At 39.5% G+C, this 24,604-nt stretch overlaps 1 protein-coding gene across 4 annotated transcripts in view; it reads right to left on the bottom strand.

Moving 5' to 3' along the window:
• The window catches only part of MRPL1 (mitochondrial ribosomal protein L1), a 52,050-nt gene that overhangs the window by 9,694 nt on the left and 17,752 nt on the right, over window positions 1-24,604 (bottom strand). For all 4 annotated transcript variants that reach the window (XM_084760203.1, XM_084760200.1, XM_084760202.1 and 1 more), the window contains 4 exons: window positions 21,746-21,829; window positions 20,344-20,415; window positions 18,376-18,487; window positions 10,089-10,195 (listed from right to left, as the gene is read on the bottom strand). In XM_084760203.1, coding sequence (XP_084616329.1) covers window positions 10,089-10,195; window positions 18,376-18,487; window positions 20,344-20,415; window positions 21,746-21,829 — 375 coding nt within the window. The remainder of the gene's footprint in view (window positions 1-10,088; window positions 10,196-18,375; window positions 18,488-20,343; window positions 20,416-21,745; window positions 21,830-24,604) is intronic.

Genomic DNA, 24,604 nt, shown 5'->3' with positions numbered 1-24,604 from the left:
CAGCTTAACTCAATTGTATAGTCTACTAGTAGGAATCTGTCTAGCAATGTAAGAAAACAATAGGAAAACTGCAACTTGCCTCAGGAGTAAACAGGCATGGCATCGCCGTAATCAAAACTCGCTAAATGGCACATCACCAAGAAGGCAAGATCTACTGTCAACTATGAAGTACTACAAACTTTATACTCTTTCACATGCATTTCCCCATAAATTTAATTATTTCATGTCTTTCTAGCATGCTGTTGGACAACCAGAAGAGAATGGTACAAGGGGAAAAAAGTAGAGAAAATTCAGAAGGTTATTAAAAGTGAAAAAAATGATTGAGATGAAGAAAGCTAAATTTAATATAAAGCTAAATAATATAAAGCTAAAATAAATATAAAAATTTATAAATTATAACAATTATATTTAATGTCAAATAATTCTCAGAGTACCAGAAAGAGCAACTATTTCTTCTCTGGAGATAAAAGTTACCAAGAGAGCCAGTATAAAGCTGGTTCTTTTAGTCTCCTCTGAGCCAGAGGATGAGGGCTCGCTGCCCATCTTGAGAACCAAAGACAAAGGGAAAGGGTAGAGGAGAAAGGAAAAGGAACCTCTCAGCCTTTCATATATATGTGATATGGTATGGGGGCCATAGTCAAGGTTCATACGTTCTAAATATATGGGACATGCACGTGGGGGCCATAGTGAGGGTCATACATTCCACATATATAGATGTGAGGATTACAGTTATGGGATTTTCATACATACCATAAAGACAGAAGGTTTTTAAAAAATCTATTTTATTGATGAATTTGCCTCTATTATGTAAACACTGATATACAGTAGGCATGCAGTATGTACTAAATTAATGGCTAACACAACCACTTGGTCAGGAGAAATGTGTGTACAAACACTCTGCATGCATTCTACGGTCTACTGTAGTCCCAAAGGCATTCACTGAGGTTTACTGAGCATTTCCTATTAGGAGCCAAGGCCTTTACTATATAGAACTGTCTGGGGACATATCCTAGACATATTCACAACTCCAGTGTCAAAACAGTTCCTTGCTTTGTGTCCTAAATATCTTCTCAGAACATTTGAGCACATCTCCTTTATGGGTTCTGTATCACCTAAGCCTTTTCTTCCTCAGAGCCTTCATATCTGTTCCCTCTCCCAAGAACATCTTCTTTTCCCATGACTTCATAATCTCATCTTTTAAATCAGCTTCCATGAAAATGCCACCTCTGAGGGATGGATGCTTTTCCTAACCAAACCCATCTGAATAACATACCACACATGCATACACACCACACACAACACACATACCACACATACACCACACACATTCACACACCACACACTCACACTCCACACATACACACTCACACACCACACACACACTCACAACTACCCACACACCACACATTCACACACCACACACTCACACACCACACACACACTCACACCACCACCACCACCCCTGCTGCTGCTGCTTAAGCACACACATATTTTATGTCGCATCTATAGTCTCAGCATATTCTACCCACAGTGAGGAAGTTGTTAAGACTCAGGAGAATTGATGGATAACTCTATGTGCTTTGTGGTGGAGGAAGGAGCAAACACTGAAGGGCCAAAGTATCAAAGTAGCACCAGCCCATGTAGCGGCCACTAAGAAGGTCCTTTTGTCTATACTAGTATTCCTGAGCTACTAACGCATGAGAGGAATGGAAGGAAAACAGGCATAATGGAGGGATGAGAGCAAAACAAGAGGGAGGGAATAAAGTTAGTTTGGACATAACATAATATGTGCCCCAACAGAAGCCAGACTCCCTGTGTCTGCATAGCAACTTCTTGCTCAAAGCACACCCAGGTGAAGAATTCCCTCTGCTCAGCAGTCTCCTTTTGGAACAGAAAGAAATTCGCTAACATTAAGGTTTTATAAAGTAACAGATTCCAAGAAATGTAGGGTGTTTCATTTTACTCCATTATCTGAAATGTTGTGAGTAGGAGTTCTTTCTAAAGAATTGCCGGTAGTCTGAGATAAATGTAACAAATATGAATATTTCTGATCTCCTATGTTAGAAAACAGTCCAGTGAAAAATCTTATTAAAAATTGCATTTGTGTGGAAACTCACATTTGTAAAGAAATTAGAGGTTGACTGTAATAAAAACAATATGGCATTGGCATAAACACAGACCAAATAATACAGGACTAAAGACCAAAACATGAGTATACATAATTTCTGCCATTTAATATTCCACAAAGATGCCAAACACATAGACTGAAGGAAAGAAGTCATGTAGCTATCCTCAAGTAGACCTTTCAGCTATTAGAAGTGCACATGGGGCTCGGTATGTTATTTAGAAGGGGAGAGAAAGAGCACGAAGCTGAGCGGGGAAGACCTGGGGAAGTGAGAAGGGGAGGAATACAACCAAGGCTATTATGTACATGCATAAACATGTCAAAGAATAGAGCAGAGTTTAAAAGTACATGTGACTGTTTTACTTATCTGGTATCTTCTAAAAAAAAAAAAAGCAATGACCAGTTACTATTAATGATAAGCCATCTGCCCATTATAAATGTGAGAGTTAACAAGTAACTAATACATAGTACATGTACTCAAGTGTCTTTTTCCTTAATTGTTACTTGCTACATTATTGAATGCCTGGTCTATTTTCTACAGTGCTGTAGAGTAACTCTTTAAGTACATTTGAACTTTAATTGTGAGGCAAACTAACATTTAAGTATGATTTGGTAGCTTTCTGATTGGGGAAGCAAAGACATGTTAATTTATTTAAAACATTTTTTATACAAGCTGTATTTTTTAAAAAATAAAATACAGTGTCGTTTATTCTAGAAAGGCTAGAAAATTGGGTTTTGCTTGTACACTGTGATAAGTTATTCCTTGTATTTTTAAAGATAAAGACACACATGAATTTACACCCATATCAATCACACATAACCTACAAAACTGGCACAAATGTTTAAGTCTGTTAATATCCAACAGCCATGAAGAAAAGAAAAGAAGTACAACTGCATTGTTGTATGGCTTATATTATTTAGTGTGCGCATTCCAGATCACTATCTGGACGATTATAACATTTTATGTGCATATGCTACACTTCAAGAAATTTTGGCAACGTTTGTTTGCAAGAATTTCATAACAGTGTCATCCATATAGCAAATACTGAATACACATGAAAGGCCCACCAACAGGAACTGGTTATGGTGCATAACGGAAAACACAAATACAGGTATTAAAAGGAACACAGTATGGATTGGTCCCCAACACCACTAAGAAAGTGGCAACTGTTACTTTCAGCCATTCCAAAAAAGTTAAAGGACAGCGTTGTGTGGCACAGTAACATAAAAATTAATTTTATAAGGGTATTTATGTTGTATACCTAAATACTGCCAGGATAAAAAAATACATGTGTCCATGGGGTGGCTTGGGAATTCCTGTTTTTTTTTTCCCCCTGTAGCACTTTCTTTCTAGTGTTATGCCTTAAGACCTTCTCCTGAATTGTGGTATTTTTATTTCTAACCAATTAAGCTTTATGCCAAGACATAGATAAGTGGTGATCACAGGACAGCTATGAAACCACTCACATAGCTCAGGGAGGAGAGGCACTATTCTGTAAAAATATAACTATGACACAAACCTGTAAGAGAGTAAAGACAAGGCATTCAGCTGGTTGTATTTATCACTTTGATACAGAAGAAAAACTAGTTAAAACTAATTTAAACTACTCAAGCTGCACTCCACGTGACATTTCTAGACCTGGCTCTTGGAGCAGTGTGCCCCTGTGGACCTCTCCAGATCCTGACAAGGGGCATTAAGATGGCTGAGCTCATGACATAGCCTCATTCCAGCTAACAGAAACAAAATAAATTCCCTCCTCTCACACCCATCACACCTAATAAATAAAAACATCTTTCTAGATGGAAGTCAGAATTTTTTTTCTGTAACAAAACAAAAACGTATTTTCGGTTTAGCAGGCTACAACCAATTTCTATGTCTTTGTGTAACTGTCTAACACTGAAAAGACCATTATTAACCCTCAGACTATATAAAAACAAGCCTTAGTCATGAGCAAATTTGGCACACTGGCTATTCTTTATTGCTACCCTGCTTTTATCCAAAGTGAGCAGGCTCCCAGACACGTGTTATGTGATGCTGTTAGTGTCCTTTATTCTGTACTCATTCTAAATCATATTATCATTAGGATACAGGATGGGGGGTGGGGAAAGAAGCCACATCTTCAGTAGTCTCAACCATATAGTAAAAATATCACCATGCATGAAAACTCCATTATATCAGTTTGAAATTTTTTTAAATATTAATGTTATCTCTGATAATTAAAATAATTTTTACTAAATTGTTTTGTAATCAAATATAATAATAAATAGTTGAAAATCTTTAAAACAATTTGTAACTCCTACTTCCTGCCCCCCCATCTCTGTATCCAAGGTAACCTCTAGTTGTCTATCAATCTAAATTAGCTAACATTTGCTAGAATCTTATATAAATAGAATCATATATCATATACTCTCTCTTCCTGGCTTCTTTCACTCAGCATACATTAGCATATATGGAGTTCATATATTACTTTTGCTTATATGGATCCTGTGATGGATGTTTAGAATGTTTCTAACTAGGGAATATTATAAACATATCTGTTTCAGAATCTCTGTTTGAACATATGCTTCCATTTCAAAATACATGGCTAAAAGTGGAATAGCAGAACTGGGCAATAGGAGGAAGCTGGGCTTCTTCATAAAGTATCAAACTGCTTGCCAATAAGGCTGTATCATTTAGAAAAAAAAAACAAATTTCCCATGAATAGCGTGTGCGTGGTCCAGTCCGCTATGTCCTCCTCACACTTGGTATGGGCATGGGGGAGCAGTTTCATTCATTCAGTAGATATGTGCTTTAGTTTACACTGCCCTGATGACTAGAGATATTTCATGTTTTGCTTTTCATCTGATTTAAGTGTTCAAATTTCCTGCCAATATAAAAGTAGTGGGTAGTTTACTGAGCATAGAAAGCTTTTTTATGTATTCAGGACTTACCAGACATGATTTGCAATTTTTTTTTTACAATCCATAGTCTTTGCATTTTCTTTCCTTTGTCTTTTAAAGGTCGGGAGCTTTCAGTTTCTCCACAGAACCACATATCAAGTTCTTCTAGGAGTCACATTTTTGATGTAACATCTTTAAAAAAATCATTCCATAGCCCAACTTTTTCTTCTAAAGCAATCAGTATTAGGGTTCATATTTAAAAGTTTGCATTTAGCTTTTTTATACACATTGAGGTATTATATGTGCCTTGACATGAGGTTGATGGTGATTTACTGCAGACAACTATCCAAATGTTTTGGTGACTTTCCTTGGGAAAAGTATGGTTTATCCACTCAAAGTATTTTAGTTGACTGAAAATCAGTTGTTCACACACTTTTTTCTTTTTCGATTCTCTATTCTTTCTATTGTTTTATTTCTTAACATCAATACCATAATGTCAAAAGAGCTTTTTAAGTAAATTCGATTCGTTATTTGAGATGTTATCACTCTGCAGCCTGGCTTGCCTGAAGCTCAGAGATCCACTGGCCTCCTGAGTGTTGGGATTAAAGACGTGTGAACACGACCAGCAAATTCTGTAAATCGTCAGCTTTGTTCTTAATTCCAAGCTGTTCTGACTACTTTAGGTTCTTTGTATGTTTGTGTGTGCACGTGTGCAGCATGTGATATGTATACACTTGTGCATGTAAGCTATGTGCATGCATATGGAGGGCAGAAGTCAATGTTAGGTGGCTGCCTCAATCACTCTCCGTCTAATTTTTTGAGACAAGATCTTTCCCTGAAACTAGAGCTCAGCAACTGGGTGAGGCGGATGGCCCAGCAAGCTCTGGGGGTCTCCCAGTCTCTGCCTCTAGAGCACTGGGGAAGAGATACATGCCACCATGCCACCCTTGTATGTGGACACTGGGAATCTAAACTCAGGTCCTGTGCTATGCAACAAGCCCCATCAACAGAGTCACCTCTCCAATACTAGTTCTTTGTATGTCTATATGAATTTTGAATTAGTTAACTAATTTTTTAAAATCTGACTGGGCCAGGACAGCCATGGCTACACAGAGAAATGCTATCTCGGGGGAAAAAAAATCTGACTGGGATTTTGAAAGCGTGACGAGTCAACAAACTTATTTTCAGTAGGACTGTTATTGCAGTTCATTCTACAATTGCACAAAATACACTTCACCATTTATTTCATCATTGATTTCTTTCAACTATTGATGTTTTCAGTATATAGACTACTCACATCTTTAGATTTATTCTTAATTACTCCTTTTGATATTGTAATTCAAGTTATACATTTAAAATTTTAAATTTAGAATGTTTATTGTTATACAGAAGCACAGTTGAGTTTTATACTTTAAACTTGCATCTCCAACCACACATAACTGTGTTCTTTGTTTTACTAGCTAGATTATTAGCTGTAAGTCATAAGTCGCACTTTCTATTCTAGATGGCTTTAACTCTGTGCCTTGCCTTACTGTGCTGCCTACACTATTCATCAATGTTGAAGGAAAGCAGAACTCAGGAAGAAAGTAGGATTCAGTTGTTTATCGCTAAGTATGATATCAGCTGCTCGTGTGTCTGAGATATCTTTGTGAAGTTAAGGACACTGGGCTCAATGTTAGGACCTGAGTTTGGGTCTCAGCACCCACACTGAACAGCTTACAACTACCTGTACCTCTAACTCCAGGGCGTCTGATGCTTCTAGCCTCCGCAGGCACCTGCGCTCATATGCACACGCCCCTTCATACATATACATATAATTAAGAATAAGATCATTGCAAAAACTTAGAAAATTAAGAACACTGACTTTTCAGTGGGGAGCTTCTGGGACTGAGTACAGGGCCTTGCATATGGTAAGCATGCTCTACCACCACATAACACACTGGCTCCAGCTGATTTATTTGTTTGTTTGTTTGTTTCTTTCTTTCTTTCTTTCTTTTCCCAGCTGATTTCTATCCCTGGCATGCTGACACTTTTTAACCAGTATTTTGATTCTAGATTCTATGAAAATGACATTTGTGTTTCAGTTCATTAATATAGTGAGTTATAATAACTATTAAATGCTAATCCAACCTTGAATTCCTATAACTATTTGGCCAATGCCATAAGTTAAAAGGGGTTAGTCTCCTCCAAAACTCATGCTGAAATTTGACCGCCCCCGTGGCAGTGTTGGGCGCTGGCTCCCATGCAGTTACTGGGGTAAGGGGGCTAACTGTCTTACAGAAGTGGATTCATTCTCTAGACAATGAGTTGCCAAAAGGGAAGGCCCCTTCACATGCCTTCCTCTTCAGCACAGCTAGCGCTGCCTTCCATTCTTGTGCTGTGCTGTAGTGTGAGGTCCTCACCATGTATCAACACTGTGCACTTGGAGCCCACCACCTCCAGAGTCACGTGCTCACCGAGTCTCAGGCGCTCTCTTACAGCAGTAGAAATGGACTTTGCCAACCAAAAGATTTGTTAGAAGCAGGTTATTTTATTTTTACATCTATGTTCATAAATGACATTACACTATAGTTTTCTTTGTTACTTTTGATTTCAAGGAGCTTCCCAGTGTTGTAGGTGGGAAGGAAGGTAAATCATATCTGCTACTCCATCTTGGCCAAAAGCATCTGCCCCAGAGTTGTTGTCCTTGTCACATCCAATCCTTCCTAGTCAAGTAGTTCCTACCATGATTATCATTCTACATACGAAGAAACAGGAAGTGGGGAAACAGAGGCCCAGAATGCATTGAGAAACAGTTGCTGTTGTTTCAAAAGAACGAAACTAGATTTGAATCACAGCAATAGGAATCTAAGTTCCACTCCCCTAATCTTCCACTACAGCAAAGGAGTCAATAGCACTTAGCACATTTTCTTTAAACAATAAACATCTTTTTTTTAAATCATAACACAAAGTCTGCGAAAGTGTTACATAGTATGATCAGAGCCTATATTCTAATCACAATGATATCTGTTAGAGAAAAAACAGACACTGGTTTCTTATACTTTACAACCTATTAAACTATTAACTACAGAATATACTAAAATATTCCTTAAGAAAAAGCATATTTAATCCAGCTAGGAAGAGTTTTATAAGGTTATTCTATGATCCTTGAAGACAAAAACAAAATAATAGCAGCTATGATAGATGTTACCATTTAAAAACTGTATCTAACCCGCAAAAATACACTGTAAAATAGGCGTTATTATACTATATGGACAAAGACATTTGAAACTCAACATTGAGAAACTTGCCTAAAGTCCGCCACCCTTTACACAGAATGACAACTATCAAACAAGTCTCTACAGATCCAGGAGGATCTCGGGAGCTTTGCATTTGGGCTTTCGGTTGTTGTTTGGATTACAACACTGTCAACCTTAAGAAACAAGAAGCTCTGCCAAGGACCTTTGGGAAGAAGGAATTTCAACATCGGAGTCTAGCAGAGCTCAGGCCAAATAAGTGAGAGCTGAGCCTTGAGGATACTGAGACAAGTGGGACTTGGCCATGGCTGCGGAGATCTGTTCTGCAAGGCACAGGTTCCCACAGTAAGACTAGTGCAGTGCTTTGTCTAGATTTCTGATAAGCTACAGCGGATGTGGTTTGGTTAGCCGGGACTACCAACTGCTGGCTTGAAAGTAAAACAAGAGGGAAGAAATAAAACCTAACAGCTATTCAACTTATTTTAACTCTGTGAGCAGAGTACTAAGCCTACATGCTTGAAGACACTGCTACAGCTCAAATACCTACCCACTTCCCCTCATTTTAGCTGTGAGACCCCGAAAGTTTTCAACCCTGTGGCCTTTTATTTATAAAATGGAGGTGATGGTTGTACCTCGTCTGTGCTCGAGTCCCATCTGATACACAGACAGCACAACTCCTGCGCCTGAGGCTCACGAGTCATTGTGGAAGATAGGGTGGAAGGACTGTAGGAGGCAGGAGACCAGGAGGTCTGCGGTGAAATTGTGTCTCCTAGAAATGTCACGGAAGCGACAGCCATCATGTCTCACCAATATAGCTGCCTAAACATGACCTGAAGAAAGGATGGCATCAGCAGACATGCTAGTGTGGAATGGCAAAAGCCATGAGGCCCCAACACATACAAAGAACTAAAGGCAACCAATGCTGAGGGTGGGAGAATAGTCCTCCCCAGACAGGAGCAGGCCAACCACAGAGTCAATAACCAACAGTCAGCCCTGAAAACACACACACAGGTAACAGTGTATGGACTGAGCAGGTTGTATTCATGTATTTAGGAATACACACACACACACACACACACACACACACACACACACACAGAGGCCATGAATTTGGGGAAGAGTGGGGGTAGGGGAATAGTGCATGGGAGGGCATGAGAAAGAAAAAGGGAGAGGAAAATGATGTAACTTCATTATAATTTCAGAAAATTAAGAAGTTATTAAAAATAAAACTCAACAAATGACTTAAGAAACAAAAATCATTTAGAATAGCACCAGACACTTGGAAGGCGTTGTTTAAACCTGTTATCAATAAGTTACTACTATTCCTACAGTAATAAACAGAGAAATTTTATATAAATAGGTACTTTTGGAGATTCTTTAGTACAAGGAACAGTTGTAAATAACATGATGACTTTAATGTTTCCCAATGTTTATTCAGTTAAAAACAGTTCTGTAATTCTAACACATCTATATTAATGTCCTATAAAGGTATTAGAAACTGACACCAAGCAACTTCTATAAGTATGCAAATAACTTATAAAATACTAACAGAAATAATCGGACACAAGTAATTATAGAGTACTAAATATGTTATATACTCAGCAACATGCAATGTTCTTCACATGATCCAAGCCTCACAACTCTTTGTATGTGTTGTATGTATAAACATACACATGTGTGCGCATGCATGCACCTGTGCTACAGCACACGAGGGAGGCTAGCGATGGCCTGCAGTTGATTCCCCCGGGGAAGGAAGCCACTCTTCAGCTACTGAGCTCGGTAAGCTCCACCTACAGGGTAAGGGTCTTTCTGTGTGCATCTGAACAAAAGATGCAGCTCTGACTTACTGTTGCTATTTTGGTGCTGAGGAAGTTCGGCCTTTCTTCATCTACCATAATTTCATGTCCAGTTTTAAATAATTCAAGCATTTTGGGGATGTCACGACCAATGGAATCTGGTTAGAAAAATCAGGGAAATCTAAAATTATTATGTTATATAAACAAGTAGCAAAAATTAATGACTGAAATAAACAGGAATCCCATGTGAAGAAACAGTGACTACGACGTACAGAGACGCTATGGTAGTTGCTATGGCCCATTTCTAGTTCATGACCTCGGGTACTCTTCTCCCGCTAGGTGTGGATGAGGCCTGCAACTTGCCTTCTACCCAGGAGACAGAACGCTATGCACATAAGGTTGCATCATATAGCACCACAATGCCTGTCTTGGAGGAGACACTTCCTTATTGGCTTTGAAGAAGCTACAAGACTGTGCGCCAACATGCAGCGAGAACAATAGAGCAAGGAACTCTGAATCCAGCAACAACAATGGAAGCTTCATTGCGACAAAGAACAGACTTTTGCCGATAACCATGTGAATCTGGAAGTAGCTTCTCAGTCAAACTGGATGGAGAGAAGCAACTCTTCAGAGATGTCCGCTGATGTACACACACACACACACACACACACACACACACACACACACACACACACACACGAGCTCCCTTATATCACCCACACATGTACAATGATTAAAAACAAAATGAGCAACTAGCAAACAAAAAGAAACTAAGAAAGGGCAGGAGAAATACATACCCTTGAGTACAACTTGCTTCTGGGCCTCAGGCCTGCCCTTGTGTGGTCTATATAAACCTGGAGAAACTGTTCCTTCCTCTCTGAGAGGCTGTTAATCGAAGATAGCTTCTTGACTGGGGATGGGGCTCGTGTCTACTTTGGCATCTCAGCACTGGGACCCCATCTGTTTTGGATATGCACAGGCCCTGTACATGCTGTCACAGTGTCTGTGAGTTCACGTGTGGCAGCCCTGTGCATACTGTCACAGTGTCTGTGAGTTCATGTGTGGCAGCCCTGTGCATGCTGTCACAGTGTCTGTGAGTTCATGTGTGGCAGGCCCTGTGCATGCTGTCACAGTGTCTGTGAGTTCATGTGTGGCAGGCCCTGTGCATGCTGTCACAGTGTCTGTGAGTTCATGTGTGGCAGGCCCTGTGCATGCTGTCACAGTGTCTGTGAGTTCATGTGTGGCAGGCCCTGTGCATGCTGTCACAGTGTCTGTGAGTTCATGTGTGGCAGGCCCTGTGCATGCTGTCACAGTGTCTGTGAGTCATGTGTGGCAGGCCCTGTGCATGCTGTCACAGTGTCTGTGAGTTCATGTGTGGCAGCTCTTTCATGTCTAGAAGACGCTGTTCACTTGATATCCTCCATCCCCTATGGCTCTTTTGATCTGTCTGCCTCCTCTTCTGCATACTTCCCCCAGCTCTGAGTGGGGGGATTTCATAGGCATCCCATTTAGGACTGACGTTCTGAGGTCCCTCACTCTCTGCACACTGTCAGTAGTGGGTCTCTGTGTTAGCATCCATCTGCTGCAGGAGGGAGCATCTGTGATGATGGCTGAATGACACACTTACCTATGGGCAGAGCAGCATCCTGTGAAGAGTCATTTTATTCCTCCTTTTAAGTCTTTCTGATACTGTTTCATATATTTTGGGGCTCTGTCTATAGATGCTTACGTGCCTTTATTGTTATAGATGATCCAACTTCTTCTCCACTATCAGTTCTCATCTTAAAGCTCTAGTTTTTCTGGCATTAATACAGCCAATGACATTCTCTTACTCTTGTCTGCACAATTTATAATTATCCACAAGTTTACTTTAGTCTGTGTGTTTAAAGTGTTTCTTCTATAGACATAGTGCAATTAGCTTGCTCTCTTACTACCTCATAAATCACCTTTTGGTTGGAGTATGTGGTCCATTTGCAACTGTCATACACATGGCTCGATCAGAAACAAGTGTTTCCCACTAGCTCATCATGTTTGTCCCCGTCCCTCCTATACAGCCGCTTTTTATCTTACACAAAATCCTATCTCTTGTATGCCACTATATTTAGGCTATGTGCCTTTTCAAGATGCTCTGCGGATTACAATGATCACCTTTTTTATATCATAAACTACTCTACATTAATACATGTACCAGCTAACCTTCCTTCCTCTGCCATCTTTACTTCATAATCACTGTCATGCTGAAACCTAGTTGACTTCCTGTAGATTTGTTTTTAAAACAATATCCACTAGGCTACTTAACCAAAATTAGAGAATCATTCCAGATTCCTTTAAACTTCATATTTAATCAGTATTCTACCTCTTCTCCATCCCATAATAACCTTCTTTGTCTTCACTGCCATTCTAACATTTACTGTCCTCCTGTTTCTGGCCTACTACAACAGCCTTTACAATGTCCTCCATTTAAGTTTCCTCATCCTTGCATGTCTGCCCACGACCTTCATACCCCCAGGGTATTCCTCTGATAAGAAGACCATAGCTCATGGTTCTGAACATGGTTTAAGGGTTCTCTTCTACAAGAGGATAAAATCTAATCTCAGTGGTACGGCACAGAAAGCCCCAGCACCGCTGCCTATCACTGTCTAGCCCCATTAACCACCACTATCTGATAACACTCCACATCCACATTACAGAAAGCAACTTAAAACTTCCTGAATACACTCACTCTTGACTGACTTTTTACATTACTGAAACCACTTCTCAGGCCTAGAATGACGTCTACACGTTAGGAAAGCAAACACCTATTCACGATTAACCTTTCAACTGCTATCTTCTTTACACAATGTGATTCTAAGAAGTAGTTACTCAGCCAGATAAACAGGTTGCACATTTCCCAACACCCCAGGCACTGTAAGACTTCAGTTTATTCTTCGCTGTCTCTTCTATTAACATGTATATTCTGAAAAATGTGACCTGTTTTTTAATCTTTCAATTTTCAGAACATAGTGGGCACTGAATAAGTACCCACACATTTAACAAACGGGCTCTAATAGTAGACCTGACACATGGAAGCGTATATAAGTTCTCCTAAAGCAACTATGCAAACGCAGAACCACTCTTAGGAATCTTAGGAAGTTGCTCTACACATAGCATGAACTTTTTGTATACCCAGTTTGTGCTAAGCTCTGCTTTCGTGGTGTGTGTGTGTGCGTGCATTTGTTGGCATGAAACACAGCTTGTAGATAAGAATTGATGGTCCTCAGTGATTTGTTGCCTCCATTTCCTTGTTGCAAAGTTCACTCAGGGTCACAGTAAGGGATACAGCCAAGGCTGAGAGGCGTATGCTTTCTGTTACTCTATTCTGTTTTTCAACAGGAGCAAACATCAGGTTCCCGTAGCTTTGGTCTGTACAACTGACCTATACTTGCTCTCCATTTTCTTTTCCCTGTGTGTTTCTACATCTTCCATGCTGTCTTCTCCCTTGAATACTCTGCCCTGTTTCCATAATGAGCATGAGTCAGTCCTTCACTGTAATGGAGCTTTTCTTTTTTTTCCTTTACTACAGAAAACAAAGAAGCAAGGAAGGAAGGAAGGAAAGAAGTTAGGAAGGAAGGGAGGAAAAAAATTGGAAGGAAGCTAGGAAGGAAGGGGATGAGTTAGAATTGAACATGGTGAAGTTTTAGGAAACTGTGAGAACGAAGAGCTAACATTTGAATGTGGGGGACACAGGATCTGTGACTACAACCAGGAGCACTAGCTTAGGTAACTAGGAGAGGTGGCTCCAAGTACAAATAATGTTTGGTAAGCTAATTTTAAAGACTAATTTTAAAGACTGGTATAAAGACAAAGAACTAAAATTGTACAACAAGGCCAGCTCAACCAAATGAAGGCTTGAATGGCAGGTACACACTCCATTTGATGAGACAAATCTGCGTGTAATGACGTGCTGAAGTTAGCTGCTAGTTCCAGGACATCAAAGACTTTCCCTCTGTGTTCAAAGCCATCACCCATCCAGTTAGGCATATACCAGGTGTTTAATTAGCATAAACACAATTATATTTTAAATGTATAAATTATACTTAATCCATGGTTCAATCGAGTTATTAACTCTGTATCTTCTTTCAACTGAATCCTGCATTAAATGGTGATTAGGTGCACACACATTTGCAGAGTGACTGTCCTGGGCCAAAGACTATTCTAGGACACAAGACAATAGCAACAGAAAAAAAAATTAAGATGTCTTTAGTTTAATAGTAGGAATTGAACACATATTGCAGATAGACACAAAAAGTTCATTCAAAGACCCAAGAAAGTAAAACACTCAGCATATATATGTGTGAGAAACAACACAGCAGGCCCTAGGGCTGAAATAAAGAAAACAAAGTTCACAGGAGGATTATCCATAACACACTCATAATTAATCTACTAGCATAATAGTACCTACTCCTTAATGACTCTCCCACATATGAATAGTTTTAAAACTAATATGGGAGAGGGTAGAAACTTGTTTTTGCATTTTTTCTCATATACCTGAAGAGTTCAACTTCAGTAATAGAAGTAATACTTGGAAGCATAGAATGTTATTTCAAGACCTAAAGAGTACTTTAAATTCTTACAACTTTAGCATTTATGATACTTACTTCGCTTTACAGGAAGCAGACACAGGAGGGTGTGTGGAGTTCATTGCCCAGCCACCTAACCAGTCTTGGTGAAAGACCATGGCTCAAAAGGTAAAGTGGATAGTGACTGAGGAAGACGCAAGACATCTACCTCTGGCTTCCATGTGCATACACATATATGTACACACACAGACACACAGACACACACACACACACACACACACACACCTGAACACAGGTACACATGAACACACACATGCATCACATTAAAGGAAGCATGTCTATACTGACAATGAAGGAGATTCACAGAGTTCTCAGCGAGGAGAAGGGGCAGCAAAACCAAGCCAAATTCTTTTCAAGCAGGTTTTAAATATTTTTCATTAAAAAAAAAAAGTATTGAGACAACAAGCCAAACAAAAATTTGAAAAAGTGAAATTGCCTATAGTTATATAAGAAATTAAAATAAAATATGCTATGAAAAGTGCACACTGAACCCAGCCAAGATGGTCACACCCACTCCTGTTAGCAAAACTGAGACAACATGTGAACTAGTGAGCTGCAGTGGCTGGTTCTTGCTGTAGCTTCCTAATTCCTATTTTCCCTTAGTGGGTGTTGTTGGATCTAAGAGGACTCAAACACTCTGAAACGAGCATCTGAACAGCCTCTACCAATGCACAGTACAAGCCCCATCTGCTCTCACGCACATCTGGTGTGTTCTGTTTGAACACTGACAGGCTAATAGTTTGTTTTCACGCTTAAAGAACACAAATGTTTTGCTGGTTCTGTTAAGCAGACGCTGTGGGGGTGAAATAAAACGTCAGCAGAGGGGATGCTGCCATTCTTCCTGGCGCTGTGTTAAAGCACACCGTCGGAGGAGGGGGGCACACATAAATGGACAGTGGAAGGGCTGGCTCATTATGAAAATAGAAATAAAGTAAATCTCCCTGGTAAAATAAAGACTTAAACAGGAAACTTGCTATTTGGAATAACAAGGTTATTTGAAAACCTTCTAGACTTAGAAAAAACAAAAACAGAAATGCTAATGAAAAGAGTAAGAGAAATGGAGCACAGTGAGTTACAGAGAAGAGAGCTACAAAGGCAGCAGCTAGTGCCTGAGGCCCAGCTGAGTGGGACAGCGGTGGCTGAGCTGCACAGGCACAGGTGGCCCGTGCTCTTCACCTCTCACTGCCCACACTAGTGCCACTGGCTGAGACTGAAGCTTAATTAGAAATAAAAACTGTTTTGGTGAAATATTTTCTCTAAGTTTGACTGCAAATCTGCCCCGCTCCCAGCCCCGATATTATTCAATTTCAGGCCTGACTTAGGGAAAATGTGAGTCTGATTCCATAATAACAAAGGCAGCTGTGATGGAAATCTCTATCAAAAGTCACCGCCTACATCTACTACGGGTGTGACTTAATGCAGGCTACAAAAATAACAAAGCCATACTACAGTGAAGACCTTGAGTCCATCTGAATCAGTTCAGCTAGACCATGACTAGGTGATATCTTGGCGGCTAATATGGATGAAGAATCATAGTTAAGCTTTGTTTTTCTTTAGCTCTCCTAGAGTTGAAACTTTAAAAATTACCAAAAAAATTTAAAATAATTGTTTTGTTTGCAACACCTAATAGGAAACGTTTATCTATACCAGACATCCAGCACCGCCCACAGCAAGTAAGCCTGTTCTGTGAGTGTGCTCAGAAATGTTCCGTCAGCACACTTGCCAGGGGAAGCCTTGTGTCCAGATCTCAGTGCAGCTCGGCTCTTCATCTCCTCAGCCACTCCCTTCCTATTCAGTCACAAAATGGAACCGTCTTTAACACTGTACTCTTCCTCATTCTCATCATACAGCAGTACGTGAATGAAACATTACCCGATTAGTCTCTTGTCACTGCAGCCTGACTGGGCTCCCTACCTGTACTTTCAATCCAAATCCACTCTAGAGAACAGATGATGTCACAGCACACCTCACAGCATCTGAATGACTCATGCTCAACAGGCAGTAAGTCCATGCTCACTAACTCCTAATTCAAAGACTTCCTCCAAACAGCATCAATCCGCCCCAACATCATTTCCATTACCCACTTGCATATCAACACAGAGGTACCATCTCTACAGCCAAAAAGGTCCTGCCTGACTTCAGTGCCCGTGGTTAATATATTCTGTCTACTTATTTTTCAGTCAGGTCATCCAATTATACTGGTAACAGCTTAAATTGCTTTGCTCCCATCTATATTGTAAATAACCCCCAGTGAATATCCATAGTACCTTAGGAACTGATGAAGCCATGTCTCTCATTTTATAACATTTATGGCACTTTATGTAACAACATTACTTCCCTTACTATATTTCTTTTCTTATAGTGATTCTGGGTTTTGTTTGCTTGCCTATTTGTTTATCAAGATAGGGTTTCTCTGTGTAGCCCTGGCTGTCGAGGAACTACATTTATAGACCAGGCTGGCCTCAAACTCAGAGATCCACCTGCCTCTGCCTCCCTAGCACTGGGATTAAAGGTGTGTATCACCACCCAGCTTCTCTTACTGTATTTGTTAAGAAGTACATATTCATGAAGAAAAATTCTACTAAGCGGAAATACTTATAGAGCCAAGCATCATATGTATGCATTTATGTACAAGCTGAATACTTACATGAGCCTATATATTATATTGTAAAAGTAGCTTTTATTCTCCTGGCTCAGTTGTTATCTAGAAGGTCAACTGCCTCCTTCTGCTAATTGTGGTCTAGTCTTGGAAGCTTCTAGCCTCCATACAATCTAACCTAGGACTAGAATGTTTTTAGCCTCTGAGACTTAACACTTAATAAGCTCATCCTTTTTTGTTCTTACTGTGTCTGGGCTGGCTGGTTCAACCCAGCTGTTCTGGCTCAAACTCTTCTCTCAACTGACTTACTTAATCTGGCTTCTCTTGGCCCAGAATTGCTCTGCTTGGCCTCAAACTACCTCAGCAATCTGCTCTAATCTGGCTTCTTCTCATTTTCTGGCTCGTTCCATCGTCACCTGAGTTCTCTCTCTACAACCCATCTCTCTATTGCTATCCTGGTAAAACTGCCTCCTTTCTCTGTAAAACTGCCTCTTAAGTAGCTTCCCTTTCCTCTCTCTTCTCATGAGAGTTGGGCATATCCTATTCTGTTAAATCTTCTCTGATTTGTCACCTTCTCTGCCACTCAATTAGACATCATTTTCAAACATTGGCGCTTTCTTCTAAAAACTAACTTTACCTTTGTTTAGTATTAAAGGCATGCACCACCACACTTGGACCTAAGCTTTTCTTTATCTGATACTTGCTCTATACCAGGCTGGCCTTGAACTCAGATCTGTTTGCCTCTGTCTCCTGGAGTAAAGGCATGTTTGTATTCCAGCAGGATGGCACAGACCTAGAAGGTCTTTGAATGTGATCTCTTGCCAGAAGAGCCATGTTCTGAATTGACATTCTCTACATTATTTTGTTAAACTATAAAAGTCAACCAAATGGTATGATGACAATATCCTTAATAGCTATTACATTTCATTAATATACAGCTGAATTACACTCTAACAATAGCCAAATGGGAAAATAAAATCTATATATTCATATAACATCCATCTCAAATAGTAGCCATACTATTTGGCCTACAAGCATACTAGCAGTTTTGCTTTCTTACAAACAAAACTATAAAGAAAGTTGTTGAGAATATATTGAAATAACAAAAATTCTCCCTTACTTCTAGTAGCCTTTGGAAATCTTTTTTTCAGTTTCTTCCTTAATGGGTTAAGCTCAGTCATTATTTCTGGAACAGCTACATAGAAGTCTGCAACAACTTCATCATCCAAGATCTGAAAACCAAAGGGGAAAAAACATGAAACAACTTTACCCTTTTGGACATAAGTTTTATCATGATTCGAGAAAGAACTATTTTTAGAATATTTTTCTTCAAACACATATTTTTCTTTAAACACAGAATTATATAAATACAGTCACCAGTTATGAAAAACATCAGAAGCAAAACACTTTGTTATGTTTTTAAAAACAGCTGCATGTATTTTTACACAAAATTAATGGTTTTAATTCTATCATGAGATTATGCTAGGCAAAATGGAATTATAAGCTAGAACACAACATTGATATGTGTCCAACTGACACAAACCTCCCAGAGCAGCATTCATATCTATTAAAACTGAAGAGAAATGAAGACTTCTCAATAGATGGCATGCTCCTAGCTGCCAAACTAACTAGCAAACCACTAATTTTCTAAATTTAGTGCATCAGAAGAACTGAATTTATTATTATTTGTGCAAAGATGAGTTAAAAGTCTCCTTGTTAACATTAACTAAAACCAAGAGGAACGAGGACAACATTCTCTCACAGTTCACTTACGGTTTATCAGACCTACCCTATCCTGTTCTCAGAACTAAAGGGTTAAGAATCAGGCTTTAAAGGATTTGTTGATAAATCCAGGCTGGCACCCAAAATAATTAGCAAACCACTATACTACACTCCACTTAAATATTTAATTGATGTTAAAGTAAAATAATTTTTAAAAAGACATTGCCAAGGTACAAATCTTTCACCAGTAACATTTACTTTTTACATGAAGTATTAGGCATTGAAAGCTTTGGGTGGGGTTAATGAATTCAGAAAAGCTATAAAGTCTGGTAAAATTAGGTAATATTCTGGGATCTTGTCTTCCTGCTAATAGTGTTTCATTTTTAAAATTCTTCGATCTTTAAATAACATTCTGTGTTCCTCTTAAAAATAATGACATATTAAGTGAGGACTTCTTATTTATGTATCGTGAATTCTGCAAATATTTTATACAGTTTAATTCATCCAATGCTCACAGCAATCCTACAAGGCAGGTACTAAAATTAACTAAGTACTTCAGATGAGGAGCTCAGGGCCTCAGTGAGAAGCGTCAGCATTAAAGCCCGGGCAGGAGGGCTCTGGAGTCAGGGTTCCACCCAAAGAACAAGGAGGGGAGACAGACAACGTCCAAAACACCTGAGTTCAATCCCCAGCACCCACATGCCGAACAACTGTACCTAAGGCTTCCATCAGCAGCTTCCTAGACTAACTCTGCAGCATGTTCCTTTAAGTTAAAAATCACCTTGTGAATGTAATGCTACAGTTCACTTAGCAACGCATCATAGCAGCTCACAACTGTCTGTAACTCCAGTCCCAAGGGATCTGACACCTACATACCAATGCACATAAAATAAAACTAAATTAAAAATACTAAAAAAAAAAAAAAGAAAGAAAGAAAGAAAAAGAAAGAAAGAAAAAAGATTTGGTTGGCTTTTTCTTAGATTTGAAACTTTAGGAAGTACAAAATAAAATTCCTGGTTTTATAAAGCCTACTAACTGATTTGGGGATGATATAGCCCTAGTGATCATGTGCAAATGTAATCAATTAATGTATAGAGTTGAGAGATGGTTCAGCAGCTAAGAGCACTGGTTGCTCTTCTAGGAGACCTGGATTCAATTCCCAGCACCCACATGGCAGATCATAGCTGTATGTAACTCTGGTCCCAGTGAATCCCACACCTCTTTCTGGCCTCCAAGGACACCAGGCATGCACATGAGGCACAGACATGCATGCAGACAAAAACCACATAAACAAAAACAATAAATTAATTATGGACAGCCAAGCTATCAGAACAATCTCTATAACCAATGAAAATAAATGCAGTACCTTCTTAACCAGCTCCACTCCTCCTGCAAACACAGCTCCATTGTCTTCTGCTATTTTAATGTCTGATGCATTCTACCAAAGCAAAACAGTTTGAACATTACTTTTAAACAAATTCATTATGTTGTCAATAACTGTCAGAAGTATCAATTCAAAATTAAAATTGTTTTATTTTTAATTGAAAATACTGATTTTCAATATATACACCAGATATATTACATTCTGAAAAAAAAACTTCAGTGTTTGCCACTGGAGTATTTGACTGACAGAAGAAATACATCCTGATGTCATATAAAGAATCTAGCAAGTTCTGGGAATGGTGGTGCACATTTTTTTTAAAGATTTATTTATTTATTATGTATATACAGTGCTCTGCCAATATGTATACCTGCATGCCAGAAGAGGGCATTAGATCATATTAGATAGTTGTGACTACCATGTGGTTGCTGGGAATTGAACTCAGGACCTCAGAAGAGTATTAATCCCAGTATTCAGGAGGCAGAGAAGGAGGATCTCTGTGAGTTCACGGCCAGCTTGGTCTATGTAGAAAATTCCATGACTGCCAGGATTATGTAGAGCGACCTTGTCTCAACAAACAGAAAGACAGAGCCTAGCAAGTGACAAGTAGCTGGTTCTATCAATATATACACCTTCTAAAAGTAAAAACTTAAAATATGGTTAGTTATACTAACCTACATTTTATGAAACCAATATGAGGGGGAAATTTTAATTTAAGAGATCAAAAAATTAAAATTCAGCCACACCTGAAAACTTCAAAAGAAAAACAGCATTTGTGCTTCTCCTCCCCTGTGTCCCATCTCTGTCATTTGGTGTTCCAGGAACATATTTCACTCCCTTAGTTACTGCAGCACTGTGGCACCCCAACAGCTATAATCCCCACATACTGCAAAGAACACAGCTTCCTCCTCCAGGGGAAGCAGAGATTTAAAAAGCTGCAGGGAGGAGATTCAGATGATAGAGAAGGGGAAACTAAGCACACATGAGCGCTTTATAAACAAATGTCAACAACACAGAAGTCTGCCCAGCTGGGCTCCACGCCTGCTGTGGCCTTGCCTGCTGGCTCTGTGACCAGGCATTTGATTAAGCTGTGCTCTTGGAGACTCAGCACTGGTGCTTCTGAGGAGCCTGAGGAGGCTAGAGAGCCGTGATGCAGCTCACGTCTCTCTTCAGGTTCTCTGGAACAACACTACTGTGATGGGTGGCAAGGACGGCAGCAATGTTTGTGTATCTCTCTCTCAGACTAGTGGTACAACCACAAATAAGTGATCTTCTCTGAACTTTCAAAGACTGGTGTGAATTCTGAATTTTTCTCCAATTATATTCTAATACTCCTTATCGACTAGTGTAATTTCTTAATTATAAAATTATTAACAAAGTTACTTACCTCTGTAAATACAGCAACTTTGTTGACTTCTGAAGCAAAAGGGTAAGGTAAACCAATAACACTAGAAAATGGCTCCACTTTTTTCTAAACATATAAAGGGAAAAATAATTACAAAAAGTTCATCTTTTCTATTATTTTCTGGATTCTATAAAACACAGAACTGACATGTTTTTCATCTTTGAGGTTCATTGGCTGGATACATATGGCCTTTTTCCTAGCTTCAAAATCAAGCTCCTCCTGTCTCAGCTTCCTAAGCGCACCACCATACTCAATACTTGCTTTTAATTCTTTCAGTCTACAACAGGTACCTCCAGTGATTCCAAACTATTCTCTGATTATAATTTAAACTCAGGAGATTATAGATTTCTTTTTTGAAAAATAAAATAAGAATCTAAACCTCTCTTGTTAGCTCTACACCCCATTGCATGTGGTTTTATTTTTTTTTTTATTTTTTATTTTTTTGAGATTTGACATTTTATTTTATTTTATTTTTTTCATTTTTTTCTCCTTTATTAATTTATTCTTGTTACATCTCAATGGTTATCCCATCCCTTGTATCCTCCCATTCTTCCCTCCCTCCCATTTTCCCCTTATTCCCCTCCCCTATGACTGTTCCTGAGGGGGATTAACTCCCCCTGTATATGTTCATAGGGTATCAAGTCTCTTCTTGGTAACCTGCTGCCCTTCCTCTGAGTGCCACCAGGTCTCCCCCTCCAGGGGACATGGTCAAAGGTGAGGCACCAGAGTATGTGAGAAAGTAATATCCCACTCTCCACTCTACTGTGGAGAGTGTTCTGTTCATTGGCTAGATCTGGGTAGGGGTTTAAGGTTTACCGCCTGTGTTGTCCTTGGCTGGTGCCTTAGTTTGAGCGGGACCCCTGAGCCCAAATCTGCCTATCATAATGTTCTACTTGTAGGCTTCTAGGACCCTCTGGATCCTTCTACTTTGCCATTCTCCCATGATGCATGTGGTTTTATCTAAACCATTTATCACCGTTTCTCAAATATTGCAATATATATTCATATCTGTAACTCCCTAGCACTTAGTGCAACGGTTTCCATTTCCTGGGTGTCAACAGATGTTTGCTAATTTGAATTAAATTTTTAAATGTAATTTTCAGACTCAAGGGAGATGATGAAAATTGCTAGACGTCTTAAACAAAGAGAGTAACCCATTGCTCTGCTCGGTAGTTCACCATGGCTCGGGGCAATTGTAAATATGAGCCCGTGATCTAGACAGAATGCCAGGTCGGAAAGGGTCTGCTCAGTGCATCTATTTTAGTGCAATCAAGAGCCCCATCACTTTCATATATTTGGGTAGAAAATTGAAAAATCCAAAATAAACAGTGTATCATTTAACACATACAAGCACAAACCCCATAAGACCTCAGAATTATCTCTTCAGTCACTTTGGTGAAGGACCTACCTAGATCTGAGGATCAGATCTGAGTGAGACTTCATATGAAATGGGTTCTAGGCCCTCCATGAGCTTGGCAGAAGAGAAAAGGGACTGTTCCTCTGATAAAACTAATTAAAATATTCTATTTTTAGAAAAGTTCTGTTTCTGTTTTTATTTTTCCGGGTAGCAGCAGCCTTCTAGTGATTTTTCAAACGCCGTGTCACAATCGATTTCAGCAAAGTTTTTAATACAAGCACCATACTAGCACCCCCTGGGGAGTACTGACTCGCCACGCACTCGCTACGGAACATTCTATGAGCAGCATTAACAACAAGCACAGATTGCTTGCCTACAGTGCTCAAGGCCCTGGGCTCAGTTCCCAGCACAGAGGCAACCAAAACAGAGCAAATTAAGAGAAATACCACAGCACTAGCACTATTAGTGTGCCAGTAAATCCTACCGTCACAGTGACGCCCACGGACCTACAAAGGCCTTGCTGTGAACCACGTCAATGACGAGTTAGGAACCTCCTGAGATTACTACAGATTTAATGAAAACGCGAATGCCAAGGACTGCTAACTAAAGTGGCTGACCTGCAACAAGTTTCCAGTACCACTGACTGTTACTATTATACACCTACTAAGCTTTTGTATGTATTGGCATATTTAGTCTTGAATGGAGGTTTATAAACTAAACAACAAAGGTGAGCATACTGTACTGTAAAAAAGCAGAGCAAGGGGTCCAAGGAGAGAAGCCCACTCCCCAGCACGCTTTCAACACATTTTATACTTAGGAAATACACATTTTCATGCTGGAGTACAAAGACCATCAGATTTTCTAAAAAGTATCAAAATGGAATTTTTAGCGGGGCAGTGGTGACACACACCTCTTATCCCAGCACTCAGGAGGCAGAGGCAGGCAGATCAAGGCCAGCCTGATCTACAGAGAGAAGTCCAGGACAGCCAGGCCACACAGAGAAACCCTGTCTCTAAAAAACAAAACAAAACAACAAAAAACAAAAAAGGGGAGGTGGATTTTTAAATGTTACTTATAAATTAGCTTACATGAATTAGCTCATAACGTAGCTTTTGACATATCCTTAGTTTTTTTGTTCTTCTCCACTCACCCCAACTTTTCCCTTCACCAACCTCCATCTTTGTGTAAACTACTGTTCTCAATCTTTCCAATGCTACAACCCTTTAACACAGGTTCCTCGTGTTGTGGTGATCCCCAACCATAAGACTATCTTTGTTGCTACTTCATAACTGCATGTGTGTTACTGGTATGATTCATAATGTAAATATCTGTGTTTTCTGACAGTCTTCTATGAAAGGGTCATTCAATCACAGAAGGTCGCGACCGACAGGTTGAGAACCTGGTGTAAAGCTTTTCACTTCAGCACCTGCACTTCAACTTTCAAATCCCATGTGTTCTCTACCCCTCCCCTTCCTAGAATTTTA

The sequence above is a fragment of the Acomys minous genome, assembly GCF_964271855.1.
Source record: "Acomys minous genome assembly, chromosome: 15".
Taxonomy (NCBI): domain Eukaryota; kingdom Metazoa; phylum Chordata; class Mammalia; order Rodentia; family Muridae; genus Acomys; species Acomys minous.
The sequence above is the reverse complement of the archived record's forward strand: the minus strand, read 5'-3'. Positions and strand labels throughout refer to the sequence as shown.